The sequence below is a fragment of the Canis lupus genome, unplaced genomic scaffold, assembly GCF_011100685.1.
Source record: "Canis lupus familiaris isolate Mischka breed German Shepherd unplaced genomic scaffold, alternate assembly UU_Cfam_GSD_1.0 chrUn_S1094H1265, whole genome shotgun sequence".
Lineage (NCBI taxonomy): Eukaryota > Metazoa > Chordata > Mammalia > Carnivora > Canidae > Canis > Canis lupus.
In genome coordinates this window covers 9,398-27,794 of record NW_023329910.1, presented here as the reverse complement: position 1 = coordinate 27,794, position 18,397 = coordinate 9,398, and the positions used below count along the sequence as shown (strand labels likewise).

The window sequence follows — 18,397 nt, the reverse complement described above, 5'->3', positions numbered from 1 at the left end:
CAGTGGAAGAGCACCATCACAACAAACACAAGGTTTCTGAGAACAAAACTTGTAGAAGGGGAGTCTCCAAGGGGGAGGGACTAGGAGCTCTTTGCAGGTGGGTAAAATTGTTGATTGTATGATTATTTTGCAAAACTAATTTGCTTAAGTGACAAAGGGAAGTGTTCTAATACTTATTGAACCTATTATGCAAAAGGTATTCTTTTCTTATTCAATAGCAAGTATCATGACCCATTTAATATAGAGAGATAAGCAGAGGCTCAGGGTTATTAAAATGAGTTATTAAAGTGGTAAGAGTTGTGATGTTATCAGCAGCTGACAAACACCATATGCCTCCTGCCTGCCTGTACCCTAAGCATCCTACACGTATTATTAACCATTTAACGCTCCCAACAGGGATCCCTTTTTCTAACTTTTTAAGATGGAAACTTTGATCATTGGTTTTCAGTCTTTCCTCTTTTTTAACACACGCATTTTGCATTATAACTTCCCCTCTGAGCACTGCTTTGGCTGCATGCTATATCTTTTATAGTATTTTTTCAACATGAAATAATGCCAAACCTACAAAAATTTGCAAGAGTATTAAGAAGAACTCCCACAGCCTCTGTGCCAGCTTACTTGTTGCCCTTTGCTGTTCTCATCCATCACCTTCTCTCAAACTCAGAGTGGATGCTTCTGAGCCCTTGATAAGTTGGTTTCCTTCCTCCCTACAGTGAGGCTTGGCAGGAGACAAGTAGAGGGCCCTGGAACCACTCCTCTACCATCGGCTTTGTCCTCACAAGTCTTTTCAATGACAGTCCAATGCACCTGTTCCTCTTCAGCATGGTTGTGGTAGTCTACACACTAGCGATGGCTGGCAACACTGCCATGGTCCTCTTGATCTGGCTGATGCCCGGCTCCACACACCCATGTATTTCCTCCTCAGCCAGTTGTCTTTCCTGGACATCTTCTTCACCTCAGTCACCGTCCCCAAGATGATAGCAGGCTTCCTCTTTGGCTGGACTAGCATCTCATTTGTGGGCTGTGGGGCACAAATGTTTTTCTTCATGTTCCTTGGGGCCGCTGAATGCCTCCTGCTGGCCCTCATGGCCTATGACCGCTACGTGGCCATCTGCAACCCTCTGCGCTACCCATCACTCATGAGCCACCAGACCTGTCTGCTCATGGTGGCTGCCTCCTGGCTGGGTGGATCCATCAATGCCTCCGTCCAGACAGCATTGACCCTACAGTTCCCCTATTGTGGCTCAAGGAAGATTGCACACTTTTTCTGTGAGGTGCCTTCGCTGCTGAGGCTGGCCTGTGCTGACACAGCAGCCTATGAGCAAGTGCTCTTTGTGACAGGTGTTGTGGTCCTTCTGCTGCCCATTGCCTTCATCACCACCTCCTATGCCCTCATTCTGGCAGCAGTGCTTGGGATGCACTCCGTGGAGGGGCGTCAGAAGGCCCTAGCCACCTGCTCCTCCCACTTAACAGTTGTCAACCTCTTCTATGGGCCTCTTGTGTATACCTATATGTTACCTGCATCTTACCACTCTCCTGGCCAGGATGATGTAGTGTCTATCTTTTATACAGTCCTCACACCCATGCTGAACCCTGTCATCTACAGCCTCAGGAACAAGGAAGTGACAGGAGCAATGAAGAAGGTCATAGGGAAGTGTAGGGTGGGTAGGACTGCTTAAGACTCAGAGAGGGGTCCTCCTCCTCTAGGATGTCCCTGTGGCTCCAGGAGCCCATGATAGGATTTTCTTCTGAGAAGAGAAGTCAAGAGTAGAATAGCCACCTATGGCTATTTCCCCAAACTTCTCCTTCCTCTCCTCCAGCTGCACTGGCCCTCTTGTTATTGGTCAGAATTCCTAAGCACAATTCTAGCTTGTGGTCCTTCGCACATGGTTCCTGATGCCTGGGTGCTTTCCTCCACATTTTTGCATGGCTTTCTCCTGCACTGCATTTAGGAACTTTCAAATGTGATCATATCAGAGATGCCTGCACTGGCCACCCTTTCCAAAATGGAAAGATGCCTTTCCAGAAATGCCTTCAATTCATTCCGTCATCTCTTTCATGTTTCTTAATTCAAGGTTTCTTTACCCTTTAGAATATGAAAAACATGGCCTTGACTTTAATATTGTACCCTCATCAATAAATATTCATTGAATAAATGGACAAGCCCAAAGAACATTTATTACCTAATCTCAACAGCATTGGCACTGTTGTTAGTTCCTCCTTGAAAATCTTTCTTCTTTGGTAGTGACATCACATTTCTGGTTTTTCTCCTATTCTGGCCCACTCCTTCCCATTAAGTGATAAATGAATTAAAACCTAGTGCTAGACCACAGGTTTTCTTTTCTCAGTCCAGTCTCTTAAATCACTCTCATTCATGGTACACCAAATTCTGTCACACATATTATAGGCCATGAGATGTCTCCTCCAAGCTCTTCACCACCCAACTCCACCTCAATACCCACACTGGATGTTCCAGAGGCATCTCAAATTCATCATGCCAACAAACAAAGTCATGATATCCCCTCCAGGGCTGGTAACTGAGTGACTGCTTCATCAGGTCAGTAGGTCTCTGTCACCACCTATATATCTCATCCCTCACCAAATCCTGTCCATTTGACTGTCACTGCTTACCTTTCCATGAGATTCAATCCTTATAGTTGCAACTACCACTCTCATAGTCAAAGATACACTCATTCTTTACTTGGATGATGCTGGAATTTCCAAACGGGGCTCCCGGCCCTCATTCTCATCCCACCTCATATACACAACTACAGCTTGTTTTTCCAAGATGTGTGCCTACACACAAATCTAATCACATGCAACCTACTCCACTCCTTAACTTCCCCTTAAATCCCTTTAGCAATTCTTATTGCTTTACATATTCACCATTTAACATAGAAGGCAGCAGAGAGGGAGGAAAGAACAGTCCCTGATTGCAGTCTTGTATCTCTAAGCTAGACCATACTTTATCATTCCAAGTGTTTGATTATAGAAAGCAACCATCAGGGACACTGGGTGGCTCCGTGGTTGGGCGTCTGCCTTTGGCTCAGGTTGTGATCCCAGTTTAGGGATCAAGTCCCATATTGGGCTTCCTGTGAGGAGACTGCTTCTCCCTCTGCCTGTGTCTCTGCCTCTCTCTCTCTCTCTCTCTCTCTCTCTCTCTGTGTCACTCATGAATAAAAAAAAAAAAAAAAAAAGAATGCAGCCATCATAAGAGATGCCAAAATCACTTTCTGTTTTCTTAAGACATCACTAAAAGTCTTCAGAGGCCGAAAGTCATCCTTAAAGTTCAATCTGCATCCCTTTTACTGCAGCTGGATTAATTTCTTTAAATTGGTGGCTCAATGGTTAAGCATCTGCCTTCGACCCAGGTCATGATCCTGAGGTCCTGGGATGAAGTTCTGCTTCAGGCTCCCCACAGGGAGCCTGCTTCTCCCTCTGCCTATGTCTCTGCTTCTCTCTCTGTGTCTCGCATGAATAAATAAATAAAACCTTTAATAATAATAAAATAATAATATAATTTCTCTAAATTGACTCTTCATAAAAATCAAGAACAGCAAAGAGATTTGCACTCTCACCCAAACATTTCTACCACATTTTCTCTTCAAAAAAGGAATTTACTCAGGGAGGAGTGACTTCTATTCCAAGAGTGACTCGTTATCACTTACCCAAATAAAACAGAAAACCATAATTTGCAATTAGTAATGCATCTGACCTTCATGCCCATTAAACAGGTGGGCAAGCTTTGAAAACTGACATGTAGGAGATAAGCTGCCTGTTCATCCGTTCTTGTGATACACAGAGCCAGTTGTTCCCTAATATCCAATTTTGCCTTCTTTTAAATATACTTAATTTTAACTGAGAGAAAAAAATACTCTATTTTAACTGAAGTAAATATATTTCCCAATCACCAATGCAGCTAGGTATGGCTATGTACCCAAGCTGTAAAGTGAACTACAAGCATAAATGTATGCTTCCTTCCATCACTGTCCTTAGAAATCAGGGTGGGATCACACTCTTCATTTCACCACTATTTCCTATTAGCTGACATGTAGTCATGACCACCAGAGCTTCTGCAGATGTCTTGTACAAAAGATAAAAGCCAGCAGATGAAGAGGGCAAATTAACAATATAGAAGGAAACTGAGTTCGTGAAATTGTGGAGCTAATCGACTATTTTGTTTTTGGCACTTACAGTGAACCTAATCTAATGTCCTTTCACAAAACAAACATGACAGGAAGAGAACAGGCCCTTTTTGTGGCACAAGAGAATTTACTGTGTGGCTCCAGATTGCTGGAATGCTGGAAAAAGCTTGCTGAAAAGTAGGTTCAAGTGGACCCAAGGAGGCACACATCACAGTGCAACATGGAGACTATAAAATCAGTAGCTCTGAGAATGTGATCCACACACAGAAAAAATGACAAACTCCAATTAGATCTGGAACTTACTTAAGAAACTCATAATTTCCAATTTATAATGTAAGCCACAATTTATTTTCTTTATTTTACTAGAACCTAAAACCATGAAAATGGAAGGATTCTAAAGCTGAGTTATGAGGGGACAAGTGACATGGTGAAGCTTAGCTCTATTAGACATGAAAGATACCAAATGAAGTGGGGAAGCTCAAAGCTAAATTTCAGGAACAATGAGGGCAGACTCTAGCATTGTAGAAAACATTTTTGCCTGAGAAGATGATGGAAGAAGGATAGTGACAACTCAGGAGAAAATGACAAAAGTACCTAACAGTTACCAAATCCTTCCTGAGACAAGCAATGTTAACTGCTAATGGATTGCAAACTTGCCCATCATTTACTCCTACCCTTATCAAAAGTTTTCTTTTATGCTCCCTGTGTGAAATCTCCCCTTCGGAATATACTTTCGAATTTCTGAGTGCAGTTGATGAGACAATGGGACAAATACAAGTTGTCTGTACACATTCTCTTTACAGCCAGATTTTCTACATGCACTTAATAAGGCAAGACCTACCTAGGGCTGAACTTTTGTCTGTTTTTTTTTTTTCATTAATTATCTTCAATTGGGATCATCCTGGATCATAGGAGGTAATAGATTATTATTGAATTAGTTCAAATTATCTGGCCAGTTTTTATCTTTTTAAAGACTAGATTGGAGCTAATTCTGAATTACAAACTCCAATATAACACATATTCTATAAATACAATCTAAAAGCACTTTGCTGCTATGAAAAATAATTTGTGGCTCCTCACAAAGGTAAACTTAGAATTGCTTTATAACTCAGCAAGTCCATTCTTGGATATATATCCAAAATAACTGAAAAAGTGTGTCAAACAAAAACTTGTACATGTATGCTTCATCATAAGTCCTATACTGTGAAATACAATTTCGTGTGAAAGCACAGATAAGTCTGTAATCTCATTTTCCTAGTATATTCTTTAATTTCTCCTCTAAGCACACCCTGGTAAATTATAAAGTGGCTAAATCTTATAGTCTATGCATAAATCTATATCCATTTTATTTTTTTTATATCCATTTCCATATCCATATTTATATCTCTATTCTGCCACCTTTGGAGTGATAGAATTACAAAATTTTGAAAATCATACAGAATTGTATTAGTTGCATGCATAAAGCTTACAGTAGCTCAAAGCAAAGAAACTTTTGAAAGGTAAAGAAGAGCATTACATAATGATACAGTGGTCAATTGCCAAGAAAAAAATAATTCTTAACATGTATGTGCCTAAGAGCATTAAGCCATATGAAACAATAATAATTTTCCCAAATTATTGTCAGACCCCAAACCATAGAACCAGGAAGATCAAGTAAGATAGAGACCATAAACATAAAATGAAAGTTAAAGAAAAAAATCTTGAATCAAGACAGAGGAACAAAGGTAGAAAAACACTACTGATAGAGGAGCAAAGAATTATATCTGACTTTTGTTTAGAAACAATGCAAGCAAGAAAGTAATGGAATGAAATATTTAGTATTGGTGCAGGGGAAACTGGCATAAAAACAGACACAGAGAACCTAGAATTCTGTACCCTGTGAAATTATCCTTCAAAATGAAAAGAAATAATTTTATAGGTAAACAAAATTGAAGGAATTTGCTGCTAGTAAACCTGAGTTGCAAGAAATGCTTAAAGAAGTTCTGCAGAGAGAAGGAAAATTACATAGGCCAGTAACAGATCTACACAAGCCAAGCAAGAGTACCAGAGAATACATAAGTAAAGGTAAAATCAACATTTGTGTATTTCTTATTCTTAATTGTTCTAACAAATAAGTGTTTCTTCAAAATAATATAGCAACAATGTATTTATGTATGTACTTATATATACACATAAATGTTTATGCATGCTTATGTATAAGTAAAATGCACATCAGAAATGGTAAAAGGAGTGGATAGAAGGAATTAGAAATATTTTGTTATTATATTGGTATTTTCACTACCCATGAATTGTTACAGTGTTATTTGAAGTGAACTTTGCATAATTTATATAATAAACATTATATGAGTATATTGTAAACTCTAGAACAACCTCTTTAAAAGGTTTTTAAAAACTGACGTGATGAGAAGGAAGAAAAAAGAAATCATATAAAATATTCAATTAAAATTACAAAATGTGGGAAAAAAAGAGTGAAAGACAAAAATAGAAACAACAAACTAGGGAAAAAATAGTGGTAACCAAAATGTTAGATATAATGACATAATGATACAGTGATCAATTTTCACCAAGTAAATAATATATAATAAATCAATAAACTATATCAATAATTATTTAAATGTCAATGACTTAAATATGCCAATTAAAAAATGGGGATTGTCTCCTAAAATTTGTTGGGAACCACAAAAGAGCCTGAATAGCCAAAGCAAACTTGAAGAAAAAAAAAAAAAAAAAGCAGGAGGCATCACAATTCCAGACTTCAAGTTATATCACAAAGCTGTTGTGATCAAGACAGTATGATACTGGCACAAAAATATATAGATACATGGAACAGAATAGAAAATCTAGAAATGAAAAAAAAAGAAAATCTAGAAATGGACCACAATATGGTCAACTAATATTCATAAAAGTAGGAAAGAATATCCAATGGGAAACAGTCTCTTCAACAAGTTGGGAAAACTGAACAGCCACATGCAAAAGAATTAAACTGAACCACTTTATTACACCATACACAAAAATAAATTAAAAATGGATAAATGACTTAAATGTGAGACAGGGAACCATCAAAATCCTAGAGGAGAACATAGGCAGTAGCCTCTTTGACATTGGCTCTAGCAATGTCTGACTAGACACATCTCCTGAGGCAAGGCAAACAAAAGCAAAAAAAACCATTGGGACTTCATCAAAATAAAAAGCTTCTGTATGGTAAAGAAAACCATCAACAAATTAAAAGGCAGCCTATGGGATGGAAGAAGGTATTTTTGCAAATGACATATCTGATAAAGGGTTAGTTTCCAAAATCTAATAAAGAACTTGTCGGACTCAACACCCCAAAAATAAATAATCTAGTTAAATGGGCAGAAGACATGAATAGACATTTTTCCAAAGACATAAGGATGTCCAACAGACACTTAAGTGCTCAGCATCACTCATTATCAGGGAAATGCAAATCTAAGGACAATGAGATATCACGACACATCAGTGAGAATGGCTAAAATTAACAACTCAGGAAACAACAGGTGTTGGCAAGGATGTAGAGAAATGGCTACCCTCTTACGTTGTTAGTGGGAATGCAAACTGGTGCAGCCACTCTGGAAAACAGTATGGAGTTTCCTCAAAAAGTTAAAAATAGAACTACCCTACAACCCAACAATTGCATGACTAGGTATTTATCCAAGGCGTACAAAAATACAGATTCAAAGGGGCACATGTGCCTTAATCTTAGATAATGGCAGTATTATCTACAATAGCCAAATTATGGAAACAGCCCAAATGTCCATTTGGGTGAATAAATAAAGAAGATGTGAGATTATATATAGATATAGATATATTCCATTATATGTATAATGGAATATTATTCAGATAAAAAAAAGAAATCTTGCCATTTGCAGTGACGTGCATGTAGCTAGAGTGTATTATGCTAAGTGAAAATATCAGTCAGAGAAATACAAACACCATATGATTTCACTCATACATGAAATTTAAGCAACAAATAAATGATCATAAGGGGAAAAAGAGAGGCAAACCAAGAAACAGATTCTTAACTGTAGGGAACAAACTGATGGTCACTGGAGAGGAGTGGGGGTGGGTTAAATAGGTTTTGAGGATTAAGGAATACAATTATGATGAGCACAGGATGTTTAATGGAAGTTTTGAATAACTAAAATGTACACTTGAAACTGAACATAGAAATTGTCAGAGTGGATCAAAAACAAGACCCCAGGATGCCTGGGTGGCTCAGTGGTTAAGCGTCTGCCTTGGACTCAGGGCATGATCCTGGAGTTCTGGGATTAAGTCCCACATGGGGCTTCTCACAAGGGAGCCTGCTTCTCCCTCTGCCCATGTCTGTCATGAATAAAAACAAAAACAAAACACACATACACACACAAAAAAAACCCCAAGACCTTACTAATGTGTAGTCTGCAAGAAATTTACTTTAAACATAAAACGTATAAATTAGGGGCACCTCTATGGCTCAGTTGGTTAAGCCTCCAACTCTCAATCTCAGCTCAGGTCTTGATCTCAGGGTTGCGAGTTCAAGCCCCACATTGGGTTCCACGCTGGGCATGGAGCCTACATACATGTAATATATGTACCATGCTATAACCAATCAAAGAAAACAGAAATAGCAAAATTAATTTCAGACAATTAGACTTCATAGCAAGTGTTATCAGGAATAAGAGAGGCATTACATAGTGATAAGGGGGCCAATTCTCCAAGCAGACATGGCAATCTTTAACATGTATGTGTCTGAACAGTGTCAAAACATGAGAAAGACTGATAGAACAGCATGGATAAATATTTGAATCCACCGTTATCATTGATTATTTTAACACTAGTCTATCAGAAATAGAGGCAGAAAATCACTAAGGACGTGGCTGACCTCAACAATACCATTAGCCAAATATAATTGGCATCTATAGACTGCTTTCTCCTACCAGAGCAGAATACAGATTCTTCTCAAGCTCACACAGAACATTCACCAAGATAGACCACATTCTTGATCATAAAACACACCTTAACAAATTTAAAAGAAAAGAAATCATATAAGTCTGCTTTGAGACTATAATGAAATTAAACTAGAAATCAATAATAGATAACTGAAAAATCCCAAAATATGTGGAGATTAAAAAACACACTTCTAATTATCAAAGAAATCTCAAGATAAACTATATATATATATATATAAAACTAAGTGAAAATGTAACACAATTTGTCAAAACCTGTGGGATACAGAAAAAGCAGATCTTATTAGAAAATTTTATGGCACTAAATGCATATATTAGACAATAAGGAAGATCTAAAAATCAATAATACAAGTGTCCATCTTAGTAAACTAGACAAAGAAAAGCAAATTAAATCTAAAGTAAGCATTGGAAAAGGAAGGAGATAGATATAGATCTTTTGATATGTAGATGATAGATCTATAGACATATCACATATCAAGATCTAGATAGATGATAGATATAAATATATAACTGGATAGATAACAGGTAGACGGTACATACATACATGATAGAGATAGAGTTCTAGAAAGATATAGATCTATCTCTAGATACAGATGTAAATATATCATATAAAATGTCACATTATATAGTGATAAATAAATGATAGATAGATGATACATGCATACACCTATGATAGAGATGAAGGGCTCTTGGGGGTCCATCTGTCATGAGCACGCTATGAAGGCGAGTAATGTCTTTCTACAACGTCAGCTTTATTCACGCATAAAGCAAAGTTAAGTCACAATTATAAAGCAGGTTCAGGATTCCAACCTCAATGACAAAAAGCTTCTTACACACAAAAGCAGGACAGAAGACAAGCCACACAACAAACAAGATAACAGAAGGGTGCAGGAAGTTAATGAACCAAACACAAAGTCAGTCTGTGGGCACCCAGTTGAGATAAGGCCTTAGTCTGGTCTGGGCCAGCTCTTGGCATTTACTGCGTCCAACGTTCATGCAACAAAGGATCTCAGTTCTGTTTGGAGATCAACTGGTCAGAGCCTTCAGCGGCAGTTGCCTTTTTGAAGTGGTCAGACATAGAGGGGTCAGGTCTAAAGACTCTGATACTTTGCTGCCAAAATACTTCCCTTTTTAAAGGTATTTAATGAGTTTTGGGTCTCTGCAGACCTCCTCTGGTTCTGCTTGTTATCAGTTCTGGGGTGTCAGCTGATGCTGGTCCTGGTGATATCTCCTAGGTGCAATACCTTAACTGCTTGCATCATTGCTTGACACAGGCCCTTGCTTGACAAAGGTTCCTGCGTGACATGAGAGAGTCCATTTTGCTCTCTACACTCAGATTTGTTGGGGAACTGGGAATAGAAGTTAGGATGACAGAGTTAAGAGAAGACACAATCAATGGGACAAGTGGAGCCAGTCATCATACTCTTGAACCATAGTCCATGTAATGCTGAGATACCATGTTGGAGTGAGGGAGCTCCCTGTCCCTTGATATGAGGGTAAACCCATCAGGCTCCTACTAGAGTTGGAGGCTGGACTGGCACTGACCCTCCTGTGCCCCCATTACCCTAATTGTGATCAGTCATTCTCAATAAATCATTTAATTCCACTCTTACTAGGTAGGTTCACCCAAAATGTATCTATTCATTCTCTTCATTTTAATACATATAGAGTTTCCACTCACAGAATGCTAATCTAGAAAGAGGCTCTTTTCAGTTACAGTAGCTATTAGCCATATGTGACTAGTGCTTCTGAGGACCTGGTATTTTATTTTCTTTTAATTACTTTAAACTTGGAGAGGAGGGGCAAGACGGCGGAAGAGTAGGGTCCCCAAATCACCTGTCCCCACCAAATTACCTACATAACCTTCAAATCATCCTGAAAATCTACGAAATCGGCCTGAGATTTAAAGAGAGACCTGGAACGCTACAGTGAGAAGAGTTCGCGCTTCTATCAAGGTAGGAAGACGGGGAAAAAGAAATAAAGAAACAAAAGGCCTCCAAGGGGGAGGGGCCCCGCGAGGAGCCGGGCTGAGGCCGGAGCAAGTGTCCCCAGGACAGGAGAGCCCCGTCCCGGAGAAGCAGGAGCTGCAGCAACCTCCCCGGGCGGAAAGGGGCTCGCAGGGAGTTGGAGCAGGACCCAGGAGGGCGGGGATGCCCTGGGGCTCCCGGGGACACTAACAGACACCTGCGCCCGGGAGTGCGCCGAGCTCCCTAAGGGCTGCAGCGCGCACGGCGGGACCCGGAGCAGCTCGGAGCGGAGGCGGGGGGGGGGGAAGGGGGTGCTCGGGCGGCGGCTCCGCGGAGGGGGCTGCGGGGCGGGAACAGCTCGGGGGGCTCGGGGGCGGCTCCGCGGAGGGGGCTGCGGGGCGGGAGCGAATCCAACAGCGCAGGCCCGGGAGCCCAGGGCGCCGGGACACAGCCCAGGATCCGGCCTCCCCCGGGGACAGGCAGAGGCCGGGAGGGCCCAGGACAGCGAGGACGCTCCTGCCCCAGCTGAGCATCAGCGGCCCCGCCCCGGAGCCTCCAGGCCCTGCAGACGGAGAGCTCCGAGTTCCTACGGGGGCTGACTCCAGGGCTCCAGATCTGCCCCGCCCCCCCACTGCGGTTGTTCCTCCTGGGGCTTCACGGGGTAAACAACCCCCACTGAGCCCTGCACCAGGCAGGGGCAGAGCAGCTCCCCCAAGTGCTAACACATGAAAATCAGCACAACAGGCCCCTCCCCCAGAAGACCAGCTGGAGGGACAAGTTCCAGGGGAACTCAAGGGACTTAAAGTACACAGAATCAGAAGATACTCCCCCGTGTTTTTTTTTTTTTGTTTGTTTGTTTGTTTTTTTTTGTTTTGTTTTTTTTTTTTTTTGCTTTTTGATTTGTTTCTTCCCCCACCCTTTTTTTCCTTTCTTTCTTTTTTTCTTCTCTTTTTCTTTCTTTTTTTCGCCTTTTTTCTTTTTTCTTTTTCTCTTTTCTCTCCTTCTTTCTCTCCTCTCTTCTCCTTTTCCCAATACAACTTGTTTTTGGCCACTCTGCACTGAGCAAAATGACTAGAAGGAAAACCTCACCTCAAAAGAAAGAATCAGAAACAGTCCTCTCTCCCACAGAGTTACAAAATCTGGATTACAATTCAATGTCAGAAAGCCAATTCAGAAGCACTATTATACAGCTACTGGTGGCTCTAGAAAAAAGTATAAAGGACTCAAGAGACTTCATGACTGCAGAATTTAGATAATCAGGCAGAAATTAAAAATCAATTGAATGAGATGCAATCCAAACTAGAAGTCCTAACGACGAGGGTTGAGGTGGAAGAACGATGAGTGACATAGAAGACAAGTTGATGGCAAAGAGGGAAACTGAGGAAAAAAGAGACAAACAATTAAAACACCATGAATAGATTAAGGGAAATAAACGACAGCCTGAGGAAGAAAAACCTACGTTTAATTGGGGTTCCCGAGGGCGCCAAAGGGACAGAGGCCAGAATATGTATTTGAACAAATCTAGCTGAAAACTTTCCTAATCTGGGAAGGAAACATTCAGATCCAGGAAATAGAGAGATCCCCCCCTAAAATCAATAAAAACCGTTCAACACCTCGACATTTAATAGTGAAGCTTGCAAATTCCAAAGATAAAGAGAGATCCTTAAAGCAGCAAGAGACAAGAAATCCCTGACTTTTATGGGGAGGAGTATTAGGGTAACAGCAGACCTCTCCACAGAACCTGGCAGGCCAGAAAGGGCTGGCAGGATATATTCAGGGTCCTAAATGAGAAGAACATGCAACCAAGAATACTTTATCCAGCAAGGCTCTCATTCAAAATGGAAGGAGAGATAAAGAGCTTCCAAGACAGGCAGCAACTGAAAGAATATGTGACCTCCAAACCAGCTCTGCAAGAAATTTTAAGGGGGACTCTTAAAATTCCCCTTTAAGAAGAAGTTCAGTGGAACAATCCACAAAAACAAGGACTGAATAGATATCATGATGACACTAAACTCATATCTCAATAGTAACTCTGAACGTGAACGGGCTTAATGACCCCATCAAAGGCCAGGGTTTCAGACTGGATAAAAAAGCAGGACCCATCTATTTGCTGTCTACAAGAGACTCATTTTAGACAGAAGGACACCTACAGCCTGAAAATAAAAGGTTGGAGAACCATTTACCATTAATGGTCCTCAAAAGAAAGCAGGGGTAGCCATCCTTATATCAGATAAACTAAAATTTACCCCGAAACTGTAGTGAGAGATGAAGGGGACACTATCATACTTAAAGGATCTATCCAACAAGAGGACTTAACAATCCTCATATATATGCCCCGAATGTGGGAGCTCCAAATATTAAATCAATTAATAACCAAAGTGAAGAAATACTTAGATAATAATACACTTATACTTGGTGACTTCAATCTAGCTCTTTCTATACCTCATAGGTCTTCTAAGCACAACATCTCCAAAGAAACGAGAGCTTTAAATGATACACTGGACCAGATGGATTTCACAGATATCTACAGAACTTTACATCCAAACTCAACTGAATACACATTCTTCTCAAGTGCACATGGAACTTTCTCCAGAATAGACCACATACCGGGTCACAAATCGGGTCTGAACCGAACCAAAGATTGGGATCGTCCCCTGCATATTCTCAGACCATAATGCCTTGAAATTAGAATAAATCACAACAAGAAGTTTGGAAGGACCTCAAACACGTGGAGGTTAAGGACCATCCTGCTAAAAGATGAAAGGGTCAACCAGGAAATTAAGGTAGAATTAAAAAGATTCATGGAGGAATCCCTGGGTGGCCCAGCGGTTTAGCACCTGCATTTGGCCCAGGGCGCGATCCTGGAGACCCAGGATTGAATCCCACGTCGGGCTCCCAGTGCATGGAGCCTGCTTCTCCCTCTGCCTATGTCTCTGCCTCTCTCTCTCTCTCTCTCTCTTTCTCTGACTATCATAAATAAATAAAAAATTTTTTTAAAGTTAAAAAAAAAAATTCATGGAAACTAATGAGAATGAAGATACAACCGTTCAAAATCTTTGGGATGCAGCAAAAGCAGTCCTAAGGGGGAAATACATCGCAATACAAGCATCCATTCAAAAACTGGAAAGAACTCAAATACAAAAGCTAATCTTACACCTAAAGGAGCTAGAGACAAAACAGCAAATAGATCCTACACCCATCAGAAGAAGAGAGTTAATTAAGATTCGAGAAGAACTCAACGAAATCGAGACCAGAAGAACTGTGGAAAGATCAACAGAACCAGGAGTTGGTTCTTTGAAAGAATTAATAAGATAGATAAACCATTAGCCAGCCTTATTAAAAATAAGAGAGAGAAGACTCAAATTAATAAAATCATGAATGAGAAAGGAGAGATCACTACCAACACCAAAGAAATACAAACGATTTTAAAAACATATTATGAACAGCTATACGCCAATAAATTAGGCAATCTAGAAGAAATGGACGCATTCCTGGAAAGCCACAACTACCAAAACTGGAACAGGAAGAAATAGAAAACCCGAACAGGCCAATAACCAGGGAGGAAATTGAAGCAGTCATCAAAACCTCCCAAGACACAAGAGTCGGCCAGATGGCTTCCCAGGGGAATTCTATCAAACATTTAAAGAAGAAATCATACCTATTCTACTAAGCTGTTTGGAAAGATAGAAAGAGATGGAGTACTTCCAAATTCATTCTATGAGTCCAGCATCACCTTAATTCCAAAACCAGACAAAAACCCCACCAAAAAGGAGAATTACAGAGCAATATCCCTGATGAACATGGATGCAAAAATTCTCAACAAGATACGAGCCAATAGGATCCAACAGCACATTAAGAAAATTATTCACCATGACTAAGTAGGACTTATTCCTGGGACACAAGGCTGGTTCAACACTTGTAAAACAATCAGTGTGATTCATCATATCAGCAAGAGAAAAACCAAGAACCATATGATCCGGGATCCCTGGGTGGCGCAGCGGTTTGACACCTGCCTTTGGCCCTGGGCGCGATCCTTGAGACCCGGGATCGAATCCCACGTCGGGCTCCCAGTGCATGGAGCCTGCTTCTCCTTCTGCCTATGTCTCTGCCTCCTCTCTCTCTGTGTGTGACTATCATAAATTAAAAAAAAAAAAGAACCATATGATCCTCTCATTGGATGCAGAGAAAGCATTTGACAAAATACAGCATCCATTCCTGATCAAAACTCTTCAGAGTGTAGGGATAGAGGGAACATTCCTCGACATCTTAAAAGCCATCTATGAAAAGCCCACAGCAAATATCATTCTCAAAGGGGAAGCACTGGGAGCCTTTCCCCTAAGATCAGGAACAAGACAGGGATGTCCACTCTCACCACTGCTATTCAACATAGTACTGGAAGTCCTAGCCTCAGCAATCAGATAACGAAAAGACATTAAAGGCATTCAAATTAGCAAAGAAGTCAAACTCTCCCTCTTCGCCGATGACATGATACTCTACATAGAAAACCCAAAAGCCTCCATCCCCAGATTGCTAGAACTCATACAGCAATTTGGTAGCGTGGCAGGATACAAAATCAATGCCCAGAAATCAATGGCATTTCTATACACTAACAATGAGACTGAAGAAAGAGAAATTAAGGAGTCAATCCCATTTACAATTGCACCCAAAAGCATAAGATACCTAGGAATAAACCTAACCAAAGAGGTAAAGGATCTATACCCTAAAAACTATAGAACACTTCTGAAAGAAATTGAGGAAGACACAAAGAGATGGAGAAAAAATATTCCATGCTCATGGATTGGCAGAATTAATATTGTGAAAATGTCAATGTTACCCGGGGCAATTTACACGTTTAATGCAATCCCTATCAAAATACCATGGACTTTCTTCAGAGAGTTAGAACAAATTATTTTAAGATTTGTGTGGAATCACAAAAGACTCCAAATAGCCAGGGGAATTTTAAAAAAGAAAACCATATCTGGGGGCATCACAATGCCAGATTTCAGGTTGTACTACAAAGCTGTGGTCATCAAGACAGTGTGGTATGGGCACAGAAACAGACCCATAGATCAATGGAACAGAATAGAGAATCCAGAAGTGGGCCCTCAACTTTATGGTCAACTAATATTCGATAAAGGAGGAAAGACTATCCACTGGAAGAAAGACAGTCTCTTCAATAAATGGTGCTGGGAAAATTGGACAACCACATGCAGAAGAATGAAACTAGACCACTCTCTTTCACCATACACAAAGATAAACTCAAATGGATGAAAGATCTAAATGTGAGACAAGATCCATCAAAATCCTAGAGGAGAACACAGGCTTTTTGAACTCTTGGGGTTCAAGAACAACCCTTTTTGATGAACCTTTTTTGAACTCGGCCACAGTAACTTCTTGCAAGATACATCCACGAAGGCAAAAGAACAAAAGCAAAAATGAAGTATTGGACTTCATCAAGATAAGAAGCTTTTGCACAGCAAAGGATACAGTCAACAAAACTCAAAGACAACCTACAGAATGGGAGAAGATACTTGCAAATGACGTATCAGATAAAAGGCTAGTTTCCAAGATCTATAAAGAACTTCTTAAACTCAGCACCAAAGAAACCAACAATCCAATCATGAAATGGGCCAAAGACATGAACAGAAATCTCACAGAGGAAGACATAGACATGGCCAACATGCACATGAGAAAATGCTCTGCATCACTTGCCATCAGGGAAACACAAATCAAAACCACAATGAGATACCACCTCACACCAGTGAGAATGGGGAAAATTAACAAGGCAGGAAACCACAAATGTTGGAGAGGATGCGGAGAAAGGGGAACCCTCTCACACTGTTGGTGGGAATGTGAAGTGGTGCAGCCACTCTGGAAAAGTGTGTGGAGGTTCCTCAAAGAGTTAAAAATAGATCTGCCTTATGACCCAGCAACTGCACTGCTGGGGATTTACCCCAAAGATACAGATGCAATGAAATGCTGGGACACCTGCACCCCAATGTTTCTAGCAGCAATGTCCACAGTAGCCAAACTGTGGAAGGAGCCTCGGTGTCCATCGAAAGATAATGGATAAAGAAGATGTGGTTTATGTATACAATGGAATTTCCTCAGCCATTAGAACGACAAATACCCACCATTTGCTTCGATGTGGATGGAACTGGAGGGTGTTATGCTGAGTGAAGTAAGTCAATCGGAGAAGGACAAACATTATATGGTCTCATTCATTTGGGGAATATAAATAATAGTGAAAGGGAATAGAAGGGAAGGGAGAAGAAATGGGTAGGAAATACCTGAAAAGGAGACAGAACATGAAGACTCCTAACTCTGGGAAATGAACTAAGGGTGGTGGAAGGGGAGATGGGTGGGGGGTGGGGGTGAATGGGTGGCGGGCACTGAGGGGGCACTTTACGGGATGAGCACTGGGTGTTATTCTGTATGTTGACAAATTGAACACCAATAAAAATAAATTTATTATTTTTTAAAAAGTCCTTTAAAGATCTTGGATACTGGCCCTTTATCTGACGGGTCATTTGCACATATCTTCTCCCATTCTGGAGGTTGTCTTTTAGTTTTGTTGAGTGTTTCTTTTGCTGTGCGGAAGATTCTCATCTTGATGAAGTCCCAATAATTCATTTTTGATTTTGTTTCTCTTGCCTTCATGGATATATCTTGCAAGAAGTTGCTGTGGCCAAGTTCAAGAAGGGTGTTGCCTGTGTTCTCTCCTAGGATTTTGTTGGAATCTTGTCTCCCATTTAGATCTTTCATCCATTTTGAGTTTATCTTTGTGTATGGTGTGAGAGAATGGCCCAGTTTCATTCTTCTGCATGTGGATGTCCAATGTTCCCAGCACCATTTATTGAAGAGACTATTTTCCAGTGGATACTCTTTCCTGCTTTGTCGAATATTAGTTGACCATAGAGTTAAGGGTCCACTTCTGGATTCTCTCTCTCTTCCATTGATCGATGTGTCTGTTTTTATGCCAGTACATAGAAAACCCAAAAGACTCCACCTCAAGATTGCTAAAACTCATACAGCAATTTGGCAGTGTGGCAGGATACCGAATCAATGCCCAGAAGTCAGTGGCATTTCTATACACTAACAATGAGACTGAAGAAAGAGAAATTAGTGAGTCAATCCCATTTACAATTGCACCCAAACGCATAAGATACCTAGGAATACACCTAACCAAAGAGGTAAAGGATCTATACCCGAAAAACTACAGAACACGTCTGAGAGAAATTAAGGAAGTCACAAAGAGATGGAAAAATATTCCATGCTCGGGACCCCTGGGTGGCGCAGCGGTTTGGTGCCTGCCTTTGGC

At 40.6% G+C, this 18,397-nt stretch overlaps 1 protein-coding gene across 1 annotated transcript; it reads left to right on the top strand.

Annotated features, from left to right (window-relative positions):
* The first annotated feature begins 750 nt into the window (after positions 1-750).
* Positions 751-1,679, top strand: LOC119878176 (olfactory receptor 2T1-like). Its single transcript, XM_038588893.1, is given in 2 exon segments — positions 751-883; positions 886-1,679. Coding segments are annotated over 2 exon segments (876 nt in total). The 5' UTR covers positions 751-801.
* Positions 1,680-18,397: the final 16,718 nt, after the last annotated feature.